Source organism: Entelurus aequoreus, linkage group LG04, assembly GCF_033978785.1.
Source record: "Entelurus aequoreus isolate RoL-2023_Sb linkage group LG04, RoL_Eaeq_v1.1, whole genome shotgun sequence".
NCBI classification, from domain to species: Eukaryota; Metazoa; Chordata; class Actinopteri; order Syngnathiformes; family Syngnathidae; genus Entelurus; species Entelurus aequoreus.
The window spans coordinates 5,337,013-5,351,668 of record NC_084734.1 but is presented as its reverse complement, the minus strand read 5'-3'; the positions used below and the strand labels follow the sequence as shown (position 1 = coordinate 5,351,668).

General features: G+C 39.7%; 1 protein-coding gene across 1 annotated transcript in view; it reads left to right on the top strand.

Moving 5' to 3' along the window:
- The window catches only part of LOC133648209 (dedicator of cytokinesis protein 2), a 337,149-nt gene that overhangs the window by 24,670 nt on the left and 297,823 nt on the right, over positions 1-14,656 (top strand). The window contains exons 6-7 of the mRNA XM_062044062.1: positions 1,352-1,500; positions 13,514-13,649. Of these exons, the coding sequence (XP_061900046.1) occupies positions 1,352-1,500; positions 13,514-13,649 (285 nt within the window). The remainder of the gene's footprint in view (positions 1-1,351; positions 1,501-13,513; positions 13,650-14,656) is intronic.

The window sequence follows — 14,656 nt, the reverse complement described above, 5'->3', positions numbered from 1 at the left end:
TGTTTCAAAAAAGCTGGCACAAGTGGCAAAAAAGACTGAGAAAGGTCAAAAGGTTCAGAGAATCTGGAGAAATCACTGCACATAAGCAACAATGCCCGTGACCTTCAATCCCTCAGGCGGTACTGCATCAACAACCGACATCAGTGTGTAAAGGATATCACCACGTGGGCTCAGGAACACTTCAGAAACCCACTGTCAGTAGCTACTGTTGGTCGCTACATCTGTAAGTGCAAGTTAAAACTCTACTATGCAAAGCGAAAGCCATTTATCAACAACACCCAGAAACGCCGCCGGCTTCGCTGGGCCCGAGCTCATCTAAGATGGACTGATTCAAAGTGGAAAAGTGTTCTGTGGTCTGACGAGTCCACATTTCAAATTGTTTTTGGAAAATGTGGATGTCGTTTCCTCCGGACCAAAGAGGAAAAGAACCATCCGGATTGTTCTAGGCGCAAACTGTAAAAGGCAGCATGTGTGATGGTATGGGGGTGTATTAGTGCCCAAGACATGGGTAACTTACACATCTGTGAAGGCACCATTAATGCTGAAAGGTACATACAGCTTTTGGAGCAACATATGTTGCCATCCAAGCAACGTTACCATGGACGCCCCTGCTTATTTCAGCAAGACAATGCCAAGCCACGTGTTACATCAACGTGGCTTCATAGTAAAAGATTCGCAGGTACTAGACTGGCCTGCCTGTAGTCCAGACCTGTCTCCCATTGAAAATGTGTGGCGCATTATGAAGCCTAAAAGACTGTTGAACAACTTAAGTTGTACATCAAGCAAGAATGGGAAAGAATTCCACCTGAAAAGCTTCAAAAATGTGTCTCCTCAGTTCCCAAAAGTTTACTGAGTGTTGTTAAAAGGAAAGGCCATGTAACACAGTGGTAAAAAAGTATATACAAACTTTTTTGCAATGTGTTGCTGCCATTAAATTCTAAGTTAATGATTTTTTGCAAAAAAAAAAAGATGTTTCTCAGTTTGAACATTAAATATATTGTCTTCGCAGTTTATTCAATTGAATACAACTTGAAAAGTATTTCAAATAATTGTATTCTGTTTTTATTTACCATTTACACAACGTGCCAACTTCACTGGTTTTGGGTTTTGTATTTCCAGGCTTTCACGGCCCACATAAGAGGACGTGGCAGGCCAGATCTGGCCCCCGGGCCTTGGGTTTGACACCTGTGACTTAGCCGGTCAATTTATACGACTACTGAGTTTTAGTTAGTCTTAGTTGTACACAAGTTTAATTTCTGTGCTTTTGTCCCTTAACAATGTGTAAGAAAAGAGCTGCTGAGCTGTGAGTAGTGACTGTGTAAAAGTGCGTGGGGCTGTGTTGCATCTGCAGGCCAACAAGGAGCTGCGTGTGAAGCAGGTGCAGAGGCTGATGTGGGAGCTGATGGAGTGGCGTTCCCAGCTCCTCTCTGGAACATTGCCTACTGATGAATTCAAGGAACTCAAGCAGAAAGTCATCACCAAGATCGATTATGGAAACAAGTATGTGTAAAAAAACAAGCATCAGGGGGTCCATAACTAAATATACTTAGGCTTTCCTGAATAATTAATTCAATATGGATCACTGACATTTTCAATATTCACCACCTAGACGTGCTAACACGTCTGCTTTTTCACAAAAATAGCACTGCTCAGTTTTGATTGCTACACTGCACTGCATCACACTGACAGCTGTTTGTAATATTTTGGCCCCCAGCATTCTGATGGTGTACTTACAGCACATAAAACATGCGGTCAGATGAAACACATCACAAGGTTTTCTGGCATCCTTTCCCACATAGAGCCCTTGCATCACTGCCCTGACTCACTGTGGCTCAAAGCATGGAATTTTCAAACCTTATAAAATATTAAGACCATCAACTTCTCTGTGCCTTTGTACTTACTTTGCAAAGGTTGAATAGGGACAGACTTTGCTGTTTCAATCACCTATGGAACGCAAATTATGATAATTTTTCTGTGCAAACCCTCGGGCACATTGAAACAAATGAAGACTTTCATCTTGTTTTGGCTGAAGCCAGCTTTGCATTAACTCACAGCCTTTTCGTTTTGCTGCATTTAAAAATATATATGTCGGCAATTGTTTGAAGTGCTACAGCAACGCCCCATAAATGTGTTCTTGTGTTTATTATTTGCAGTTTTCCTGTCATTTCATTGTTTTGTTCCCACCCATTAAAAACAATATGAGCTTCTAAGTGAAGTTGGATGATGACATATATATATATATATATATATATATATATATATATATATATATATATATATATATATATATATATACATATATATATATATATATATATATATATATATATATATATATATATATATATATATATATATATATATATACCGTATTTCCTCGAATAGCCGCAGGGGCGCTAATTAATTTAAAACCTCCGGTAACTCCTGCGTTTACCGGAAACCGGCGGAATGGCCGTGCATGCGGTAATTATTTTAAAACCTCTTCTCACTCCGGCGTTTACCAAAAGGAATCCGGTAAATTTATGCGTGCGCTTTGAGTGTGATGTAAGCATACCATCATGAAAAGCACATTTAATAAAAAAAACGTTATAATGGTCTTACCTGTACTTATAAATGGAGTCCATTTGCAGCTCCTTCTGACCAAAAGCATCGATAACTTGTTTATAGAAGTCTTCCTTATTTTCTTTCTTCCGTTTTAAAAGTCTCTCTGTCTCGATGGAGATATTCCTTTAATTATTACCTCCTGCTTCGATTGAAAGTCCAGTTTAGAAAACTGTTTTATTTTAGATACTGGTATGTAATCCTCAGTTAAAAGTTCAGGCGAGAGGGGAACAAAACAAAACGATCTATTGCTGCGTGGTCACTTCTTCTGCAGTACCGGAAGTCGCAAGAAGGATCACTAGCGCGGCAGCGCCCTCTACCACCAGGAGGCGGGAGTCATTTAATGAGTCGTAATAAAACATACGGTAGCAGCTTACTGTTCTTTTTAGCATACCGTACCGGTATTCAATAGATTGGACCTTAAATCCTACTGAATAGCTCTTTATTTTCTTCCCTTTATGCGATTTTAAATTACGGTATTGAAATGACCGCTTTGTGATTTTATTTCAAGGCGTGACAATGCCTTGAAAGGTGAAGTGTCACTAATGACGTGACGAGTTTGACCCAGTGGTGAAACGAGGCATGCCGTTTCTTCAAAATAAAGCGCTTTGAAAGACGCAACTCCAACAACAAAAAGTCAGTTCTCCACCACTACAAACTAACACAATATTAATAAGAATTGCAATTACCGGTATATAACAACACAATATTGATATTGTTTATTTAAAGCGTACCGTATTTTACAATTTTTTTTCATAAATTAAGCATTTCAAGCATGTAAATAACAATACCACCGTAGTATTGGCCACGAGATGAGACAGACAAATGTGTTTGGAAGGTAAACTGTTTTTAATGATTAATGATTCAGACATTTATAACTGTCTGAAAGAAGTTAACAGGGATTACTGTCATAGTAAGCGTGTAGCACACTCACTAAAGGCAATTATAATGTGACACTCTTTATTTTTACAAGTTGTCATTCAACAATTACATACATTTTCTGTATGTAAAAACACATGAAAACAAATTGAATATAAAACATGTACCGGTAATTCTTAACTACAATTGTAACAAACATTATCAGTGTAAACAACATACGGTACGGGCCAGAGAGAAAATATACTGTAATTTGAACTTGAACAAACTGAAAATGTTCCTGTCGGCATTACTGACAGATGCTTCCCCCACTGCACCTTGATGGATATCTACTACGGTAATTTTACTACATCTTGTGGAGACCCATCAGTTGTTAAGACCTCTTCATCTTCAGCGTCGTCCATTTCTCCGTCACCTTGTCCACCGTCGTTTGAAATAATTTCATCCGTGTCCGCTTCCTCATCACTCTCATACATTTTTACGTCATCTGTGTCCTCTTGTCTCAGGGGCTGATTGAGGAGGCCGTGTAGATCACCCTTAATCTCTACCAGTGTCTTGCTCTTCTCTGACAACTCTTTGCAAGCGTCATGTGCAATGCCCCCTGCTTTCAGCACTCCTATTTCACCATCCTGTGATCCATCTGGGCTTGTTATCCCACAAACCCGGAAAGATTTCTTGATCAATTCTTCACCAAGCCCTTGCCAAGCAGCTTTCACCCACTTAACCATCATGACTTTTGTTGGTGGTTTCATGTTACCCCCCTTAGTGTATTCTTTTGGTCCGTCACTCATCCATTCCTCATACATAGTTCTGTACGCTGTCTTGAAAGGCTTGTTCCAACAAACATCGGGTGCCTGGATGAGTCCTGCAGATGAAAACGTGAATCAAATGAGAATTTGTCACCATGGTATCAAACAACAAATCAATTATATTTAGATATTTTGGTTCATTAAATTGTATATATCATACAGTGAAATGTGAGTGTTTAAAATAACCGGTAAATCATATTACCTGTGCAACCACCAGGAATGACAGCCATTTTTGTGCTCATGGTCCTGAGCACAGCCTTTGTGGAGTCCTGGATGTGGCATCTGAACGCATCCCACACCAATAGACGTGGGCGGAACGCAATCCGTCCCCATACATCACAAAGCCATTGGTGTGTCAGTTCTTCATTCATCCACCCATTTTTAGACATTGCCACTACAACACCGCTTATTTTGTCCATTTCTTTATCCCTTCGCACTCCCTTGAAGACAATGAACGGCTTCAGCTTTTGTCCATTGGCCTTTGCCGATAAACACACGGTCACGCGTGCCTTCTCACGGCCTGTGGATTTGATTGGGATGCTTTTGGTACCAGTCAGATCCACCGTCGTATCTCCCGGGAGATCCAACCAAATTGGCGTCTCGTCCATTGCGCCAATCAGGTCGAGTGTGAAGCTGTTCTTGATAAGCAGGGATCGGACATACAGAATAAAGTCAATCAATTTTGGAATGACTTTTTCCGGAATAGCTTGACTAACAGTCGTTCTCTTTCTCAGAGTAATGCTGTGTCTGGCAAAGAAGCCTTGGAGCCATCCCCTACTCCCAACAAAAGTTTCTGCTGCCGCATTGTCACGGACACTGGCGTCATTTCTCCATAAATCCATTGCTTTCACTTGAACCATTTTCCTTGATACTCTTAGTCTCTCACGGCGCTGCTTCATAATCCATTCTATCAGAATATGCTCCATTGTTTCGCTTACCACTTGTCGACCTGCGCCTCTCAACCTTTTCCTCTCACTTCCCGCACATCCGGATTGGTATTCCGCCACCAGCTTCCCTTCCATACTACACCATTCTCTTATTCTGCGAGCATCTACTCCAAACTTTCGAGCAGCTCCCTCCTTAGTGTTCTTTTTTGCAAAATCAATGGCTTGTACTTTAAATCCGATTGTATAACTCTTTATCCTTTGTCCTTTGTGAGATTGAAGACTACGGAAAGCAGATTCCTCCATTTTGAAAATGAGGACAAGAAAATCGTCACTCGTGACGTAACGAATTTGACCCGGTGGAAGTTCTAAACAGGTATCCTAAATTTTTTGCGAAACGAGTTTGACCCGGCGAAAATGATAGACATGCGATAATAAAATTAATATTTTGCGAAACGGATTTGACCCAGCGTTAATAATGAACCGGCGATAAGGCCAAACATGCGTTAATTATTTTGAGAAACGAGTTTGACCCGGCAGTAGTTCTAGACGTGCGAATACTATATTCCCTGCGCCAACTCAAGGAAATACGGTATATATATATATATACATACATATATATATATATGTATATATATGTATATACCGTAATTTCCGGACTATAAGCCGCTACTTTTTCCCCTCGTTCTGGTCCCTGCGGCTTATACAAGGGTGCGGCTTATTTACGGCCTGTTCTTCTCCGACACCGACGAAGAGGATTTCAGTGGTTTTAGTACGCAGGAGGAAGACGATGACACAATGATTAAAGACTGACTTTTCATAACCGGTAGGCTGCTTATTTTGATAACGTACAGGCGAGCACTTTGTATTACTTTGCACCGTTGTATTATTTGTACTCTGCACGAATGCTGTTCGCCATGTCAAAGATGTGAAAGTTTGATTGAATAATTGAAAGATTTATTGTTAATAAATGGGACGCTTTGCGTTCCCAAACAGTCATCTCTGTCCCGACAATCCCCTCCGTGGTAGCAGGAACCCCTATATACTACGCTAATTACACATCAAAACCCTGCGGCTTATAGTCGGGTGCGGCTTATATATGGAGCAATCTGTATTTTCCCCTAAATTTAGCTGGTGCGGCTTATAGTCCGGAAATTACGGTATATATATATGTATGTATGTATATATATATGTATATATATATATATGTATGTATGTATATATACAGTGGGGCAAAAAAGTATTTAGTCAGCCACCCATTGACAATCAATGGGTGGCTGACTAAATACTTTTTTGCCCCACTGTATATGTATGTATGTATATATATACAGTATATATACATATATGTATGTACAGTATGTATATATGTATAAATATATATATGTATATATGTGTTTATATATATGTGTATATATATATATATGTATATATATATATATATATATATATATATATATATATATATATATATATATATATATATATATATATATATATATATATACCGTATATTACCAAATAATAGCCCGGGCGTTTATTTTACAAAATGGGGTCAGACCCCGGGCGGCTATTAGGACATGGGCGGTTATTTGCACAAGGCTTTTATTTATTTTTGCACCAGCCTGCACCAGGCCATTATTTGGTTACAATGGTTACTGTCCAGTATTTTTTTTTCGTACAAACAATTTTAAATGTAAAAGCTATTGTAAACATACAAACAAAAAAACAAGACTATCAAAAGACAAGAGATCAACAAGGCCTCAACATGGCAGTACTGCAACAATTGTCAAATAGACTACCAATACTAAAAATAAATACACTTTTTAAATAAAGCAGCCTACCGGGAAAAATAAAATTATGGTACCAAGTACTCAAGTATTAAAAAACACACCATCAAAACAGAACAATAATACTGTCACTTAAATAAAATAAAGGCTACAGTACTCCAAGTTTTAAATAAAGCAGCTTACAGGAAAAATACAATTATGGTACCAAGTACTCTATAAAACCATCAAAACAATAATACTGCAGCAAACGCAACCCCACTCATCATCCTCCTCCTCCTCCTCTCCCTCACCCCCCTCATCATCATCCTCCTTTTCTATCACAAGTTCATTGAGGAACTGCTGTTCCTCATCACTCTCCTCCTCTTCCTGAACCACAGCAGCAGCCTGCTGTCTAGCCCTCAACAGCATCTCTCTGCCTGCCTGACATGGCTGTCCCTTCTTGAAGCAGTAAATGAGCTGGTCCTCACTCCCATCAGCCCACACACCTTGTAGGATACCACAAAGCAACATTCAGCTATGGCTACTGTTTGCAACACGGACACACACACACACACACACACACACACACACACACACACACACACACACGATTAAGCCAGCCACTTGTTGCACCAAACACCACCCCGGTGTCTCTCGTGTCACTCGCGGTGACATAAAACTCCTTTGCCTTAATGCGGATCATTTTGCGGGACACACGGTGGTTCAGTCCACGAACGTGATGTATCCACTGACACAAATTAGCATCAAGCTCGTCGCTCACTTTCTTCCTACCTCCATCCGGGGAGGGCGTTTTCCATCGATTGCCGACAGATAGTAGTTCTCCCTTTTTTTGTTTCCATTCTTGTACACGTTTTGGGTCAACGTTAAACTGCCTGGCCGCTGCCAAACCAGAATTCTGCTCCGCATACTTCACAATCGCTAGCTTGAACTTTAAGTCAAACTTTCTCTTCTTCCCCCTTAAAGTATTCCCGTCCATCAGTTGTGGTGTAGCGGTATCCTGTTCATTCAACTCACTGCTACTGTTGCTTGCCATGTTGAAACTTTTCCTCGTGGGTTTGTTGTTGTGTGTTACGCTATATGCGGTGACCCATTGCAATATGTTGATTACCCAGAATCCCCACGTGACGTCTGCTGTTACCGTAATGACCAGAATTATTGCACCCTTGCTTTTCCTTTTAGCTTATAAATTGGGTTTAATGAAAATGAAATCAATATGATTTTAATCTAAATTATGCAAATAACAGCCCATGGGCGGCTATTTGGACATAGGCGTTTATTAGGAAGAGGCTGTTAATTCACAAAATGGGCTCAGACCCCGGGCGACTATTAGGACAAGGGCGTCTATTTGCACAAGGGCGTCTATTTGGTAATATACGGTATATATATATATATATATATATATATATATATATATATATGTATGTATGTATGTATGTATATACCGTATTTTTCGGACTATAAGTCACAGTTTTTTTCATAGTTTGGCCGGGGGTGCGACTTATACTCAGGAGCGACTTATGTGTGAAATGATGAACACATTAGCGTAAAATATCAAATAATATTATTGATGTCATTCACGTAAGAGACTAGACGTATAAGATTTCATGGTATTTAGCGATTCGGAGTGACAGATTGTTTGGTAAACGTATAGCATGATCTATATGTTATAGTTATTTGAATGACTCTTACCATAATATGTTACGTTAACATGCCAGTTGGTTATTTATGCCTCATATAACGTACACTTATTCAGCCTGTTGTTCACTATTCTTTATATGTTTTAAATTGCCTTTTAAATGTCTATTCTTGGTGTTGGATTTTATCAAATACATTTCCCCCAAAAATGCGACTTATACTCCAGTGCGACTTATATATGTTTTTTTCTTCTTTATTGTGCATTTTCGGCCGGTGCGACTTATACTCCGGAGCGACGTATAGTCCGAAAAATACGGTAATGCAATCCGCATGCAACATTTAAGTTACGATAACTTTTATGATGAGAACTTAATAATTATAAGTTCTTGACATGAATAAGGGAATACCGCACACCTTTCTCTCTAATGTTAAATGCTCCTCATCAAAGCATCTTTCAACATTTATTCCTGCGTAAAATATTCAAGACTGAATCAACAGGGAGTCCCCTGTAAGGGAGTCGTGAAATTTTATACTAAGACTTTTTTTTCCAAAATATGTCTTTGTATTACCACCGCACTGTTTCCACAAAATTTAAATGCCTTTAAATAGACATTAGTTTATAAATGGTATAAATGGCCACTGTACTCACTGTACCTAAAATAAAAACATGAATTAATAATGAATATATTCATGTTAGCATTTAAGATAGCTGAAAATCAGCGCTCTAGTTAGCAATTAGTGGTACTAATTTTCAGACAGCGATTAGCACACGAACTGCCCGCTTGCTGTCCGTGGCGCTATCCTGTATTATTTGAATCTCTTAGTATTACACAATACATGTACGTGTTTTTAAACATTAATTTCTGTGTCAAATTATCGCCTCCACTTTTTTAAAATAAAATATCCCAAAAAATATGATCCCAACAAAATGTGTTGAATGCTCTCCTCAGCCACAGCTACTCACTGTTGCTCTTGTCAACACGCTGCATTGAGTTGCAGGACAAGCTAATATGACTAGCAGCAAATTAGACAGTTGTCAACGTTGTGGCTTTGATAGCGAACAGTAAGTAACAAGTAAGCTAGCGAAACTGTTAGCTGACTTGCAAACTTGTTTCAGTTCTTTAAAATTAATAAAAGAAAACGGCTAAGACCATGGTTGAGAGCACCTAACCATCTACATTCTAGAGTCAACATTTCAAATTGATTTTGGAAACTGTGGACGTCGGTTCCTCTGGACCAAAGAGGAAAAGAACCATCCGGACTTATAGGCGCAGAGTTGTAAAGCCAGCATGTGTGATGGTATGGGGGTGTATTAGTGCCCAAGGAGTGGGTAACTTACACATCTGTGAAGGCACCATTAATGCTTAAAGGTACATAAAGGTTTTGGAACAACGTATGTTGCCATCCAAGCAATGTCTTTTTCATGGACGCCCCTTCTTATTTCAGCAAAACAATGCTAAGCCACGTGTTACAACAGCGTGGCTTCATAGTAAAAGAGTGCGGGTACTAGACTGGCCTGCCTGTAGTCCAGACCTGTCTCCCCTTTAAAATGTGTGGCGCATTATGAAGCCTAAAATAGCAGAAGGGAGACCCCCGGACTGTTGAACAACTTAAGCTGTACATCAAGCAAGAATGGGACAGAATACCACTTCAAAAATGTGTCTCCTCAATTCCCAAACCTTTACTGAGTGTTGTTAAAAGGAAAGGCCATGTAACACAGTGGTCAAAATGCCCCTGTGCCAATTTTTTTGCATATTGTTGCTGCCCAGTTATTGATTATTTGCAACAACAAAAAATAGTTCCTCAGTGTGAACATGAAATATCTTGTCTTTGCAGTCTATTCAATTGAAAATAAGTTGAAAAGGATTTGCAAATCATTGTATTCTCTTTTTACTTATGAATTACACAACGTGCCAACTTCACTGCTTTTGGCTTTTGTAAATGATAATAATGTTTGTAGATTATTTACCGATGAAACTAAAAATGATGTCGTACATTACATGGGACATGTGTCTAAAAGAGGTTGATAGATGAGAACAAATTTGAAGGTAAAAAATGGTGTAGAAGTATAGTCTTGATTTTCAAAAATGTATTTTGGGGTTTGGGTGGCAGCACTTCGTGCTAATAGAAAATGTTCCTTTTGTTTTCTCAAAGGGTGCTCACGTCCCTGCACATTAGAGATAAGAGCATGGAAACCAGAACTCACATGTGGGTGTAAAAATGGAAGAACCTGAAATATTTGACAAAGCAGACTAATTTAATGCATAGAAACATACTGACTGTAAATAAAATCTATATTATGTGCTGTCATCTGTCTAAGTAGAATCATTCGCATTTCAGCCTAGAAGAGATTCCACTTCCAACTAGAGAAAACATGCTGCAATAAATTGTACACACACCACAGTTGTTGTCCAAGACCCATTAAGAAACAGCTACTAAATAAATCAGTGTATCAATATTTGGGTGTTTTATCTTATCTCTTTGGCAGCCTGCTGCTTGAGGTCAATGAGCCAGCACAACAAAAGTGCTGTTCCATCGCCTCTTTACCACCGTGATTAACTTGTGTGCTGGCAGTTGGAGCTTGGACATCAACTCGGATGAAAAAAAAACAGCCACATGTCTACCCCGCCCCGAGGAAACGAGAGACGCGACTAAACACAGTGCGAGGTTGCAAGGTGTGCAAATTTGATAGCGCACGCAAAGCTTGCGCACAGAGGATTGCGTCTCTTAAGTCAGTGGTCCCCAACCACCGGGCCGCAGCCCGGTACCGGTCCGTGGATCGATTGGTACTGGGCCGCACAAGAAATAAAAAAAATAAAAAAACGTTTTTAATTTTTAAATTTTATTAAATCAACATAAAAAACACAAGATACACTTACAATTAGTGCACCAACCCAAAAAACCTCCCTCCCCCATTCACACTCATTCACACAAAAGGGTTGTTTCTTTCTGTTATTAATATTCTGCTTCCTACATTATATATCAATACAGTCTGCAGGGATACAGTCTGTAAGCACGCCTGATTGTATTTTTTTATGACAAAAAATAAATTAATACATTAAAAAAAAATGGTGATATTATCTGAAATTTTAAAAAAAATCTTATTTTTCTTGAATTTCCAGAAGATTCCTATTCAATTGAATGGACATTTTAGAAGTTCTACAACCCCCACATTTCTCACCCGACTAAACCGTTCCACCATCCACACACTCCACTCTTCCTGCACATTCAACGTGTTTCTCAATTCGGAAAATTCCCAGATTACCCGGAATTTCTAGAAATTTGAATGCGTAATATACAAACCTTTTCATATCCTACGTTTTTCAACCCATTCCAGCAATTCTACCATCAAACCATTCCACTTATTTGGGAAATCAAAGATACCTATGTTTTTTTTTGTACAAATTCCCGGTTTTCCTGAAATTCCAGGAATTCCGAAATACCAATTCTCAATTAAAAAGTGTTACAACGTCAACATTTCTCGGCCTATTTAAAAAAAATTGAACTTTAAGACCAATCATATTGAGGTCAATGAGCCAGCACAACAAAAGTGCTGTTCCATCGCCTCTTTACCATATTTGTTACTTCTAGACCTCCACCCCAGATCCCACCTCACTCCTACCCACTTCTCTAAAGTGGGCTGGCTCAAGGTGGAGGACAGAGTTAAACAACTTGCACTGAGCCTAGTCTATAAAATCCGCTACACCTCCCTGATACCGAAGTACATGTCAAACTACTTCCTTAACGTAAATGACCGCCATAACCACAACACCAGGGGGAGCTCCACTAACCACGTTAAACCCAGATTCCCAACTAACAAAGGTCTTAACTCATTCTCTTTCTATGCCACATCAATGTGGAATGTGCTCCCAACAGGTATAAAAGAAAGGGCATCTCTATCCTCCTTCAAAACCGCGATAAAAGTTCACCTTCAGGCAGCTACAACCCTAAACTAACACCCTCCCCGGATTGCTAATAATCAAATGTAAACAATCAAATGCAGATACTTTTTCTTATGCCTTCTGATCTCTCTCTCTCTCTCTCTCTCTCTCTCTCTCTCTCTCTCTCTCTCTCTCTCTCTCTCTCTCTCTCTCTCTCTCTCTCTCTCTCTATGTCCACTACTTGCTGTCCATATCCTACCCCCCCTCCTCCACACCCCTGATTGTAAATAATGTAAATAATTCAATGGGATTATCTTGTGTGATGACTGTATTATGATGATAGTATATATGATAGTATATATCTGTATCATGAATCAATTTAAGTGGACCCCGACTTAAACAAGTTGAAAAACTTATTCGGGTGTTACCATTAAGTGGTCAATTGTACGGAATATGTACTTCACTGTGCAACCTACTAATAAAAGTCTCAATCAATCAATCAATCAATCAATCATCTAGAAACATTTTGATTATTATCTGAAATTGTAAAAATTCCTGTTTTTCCAGAATTTCCCAAATTTCCAGGAAATTCCAATTCAAATGAATGGACATTTTAGAAGATCTACATCTCCCACATGTCTCACTCGACTGAACCGTTCTACCATCCACACAGTCTGCTCTTCCTGCACATTCAACGTGTTTCCCAATTTAGGAAATTCCCAGATTACACGGAATTACTAAAAGTGTTCCCCTGATAAAAATGAATGGGCAATATACACACCTCTTCCTATCCCACATTTCTCGTCCGATCTGAACCGTTCCAACTTCCGTAGACTCCCCTCATCCTTGCCATTCAAGCATTTCAGTTCCACTCACTCTCAGCAGCTTATGTGTATCTGCGGCTTGCGCACAAACAGCACAGTATTTACAAGCAATTTCTACCGGATTTGGCATATTCTAGTTACCTAATAGTGCTGTGCTTATGTTACACTGTAGAATAAAGCAGAAACTCATAAAACAATCTCAATTTGCTGATGCAGAATTTTGGAGCTGGACCAGGTCGTCCGAGATGAGCACGGGAATATCCTGGACCCGGAACGGGCCAGCGTCATTAGCCTCTTCCGGGCCCACGAGGAGGCCTCTGCTATGATCAAGGAGCGTATAAAAGAGGAGCTGGTAAGCCATCAAGATTATATGAGGACATTTACTGTAAGCAACCTGTCATTCAACTTCCTGTTCTTTATCAATCTATAGATTTTTCCTTTCAGAAAATGGCCACATGAAAATGCAACAGCACGAGAATGTCAGCCTTAAAGGCCTACTGAAAGCCACTACTAGCGACCACGCAGTCTGATAGTTTATATATCAATGATGAAATCTTAACATTGCAACACATGCCAATACGGCCGGGTTAGATTACTAAAGTGCAATTTTAAATTTTGCGCGAAATATCCTGCTGTAAACGTCTCGGTATGATGACGCCTGCACGTGACGTCACGGATTGTAGAGGACATATTGGGACAGCATTGTGGCCAGCTATTAAGTCGTCTGTTTTCATCGCAAAATTCCACAGTATTCTGGACATCTGTGTTGGTGAATCTTTTGCAATTTGTTCAATGAACAATGGAGACAGCAAAGAAGAAAGCTGTAGGTGGGAAGCGGTGTATTTCGGCCGGTTGCAGCAACACAAACACAGCCGATGTTTCATTGTTTACATTCCCGAAAGATGACAGTCAAGCTTTACCATTGGCCTGTGGAGAACTGGGACAACAGAGACTCTTACCAGGAGGACTTTGAGTTGGATACGCAGACGCGGTACCGTGAGCATGCAGCTGTGGCTTGCCCGTACGTGCGTGCCGCTATGTGCATGTCACGTACGTAACTTTGGGGAAATATATGTGCTGTATGAACTTTGGGAAGGTGAACGGTACTTTGGGCTGTGGGATTGAGTGTGTTTTGCAGGTGTTTGACTTATATTGGCGGGTTATATGGACGGGAGGGGGGAGGTGTTTGTTATGCGGGATTAATTTGTGGCATATTAAATATAAGCCTGGTTGTGTTGTGGCTAATAGAGTATATATATGTCTTGTGTTTATTTACTGTTTTAGTCATTCCCAGCTGAATATCAGGTCCCACCCGCCTCTCACAGCATCCTCCCTATCTGAATCGCTTCCACTGCCCTC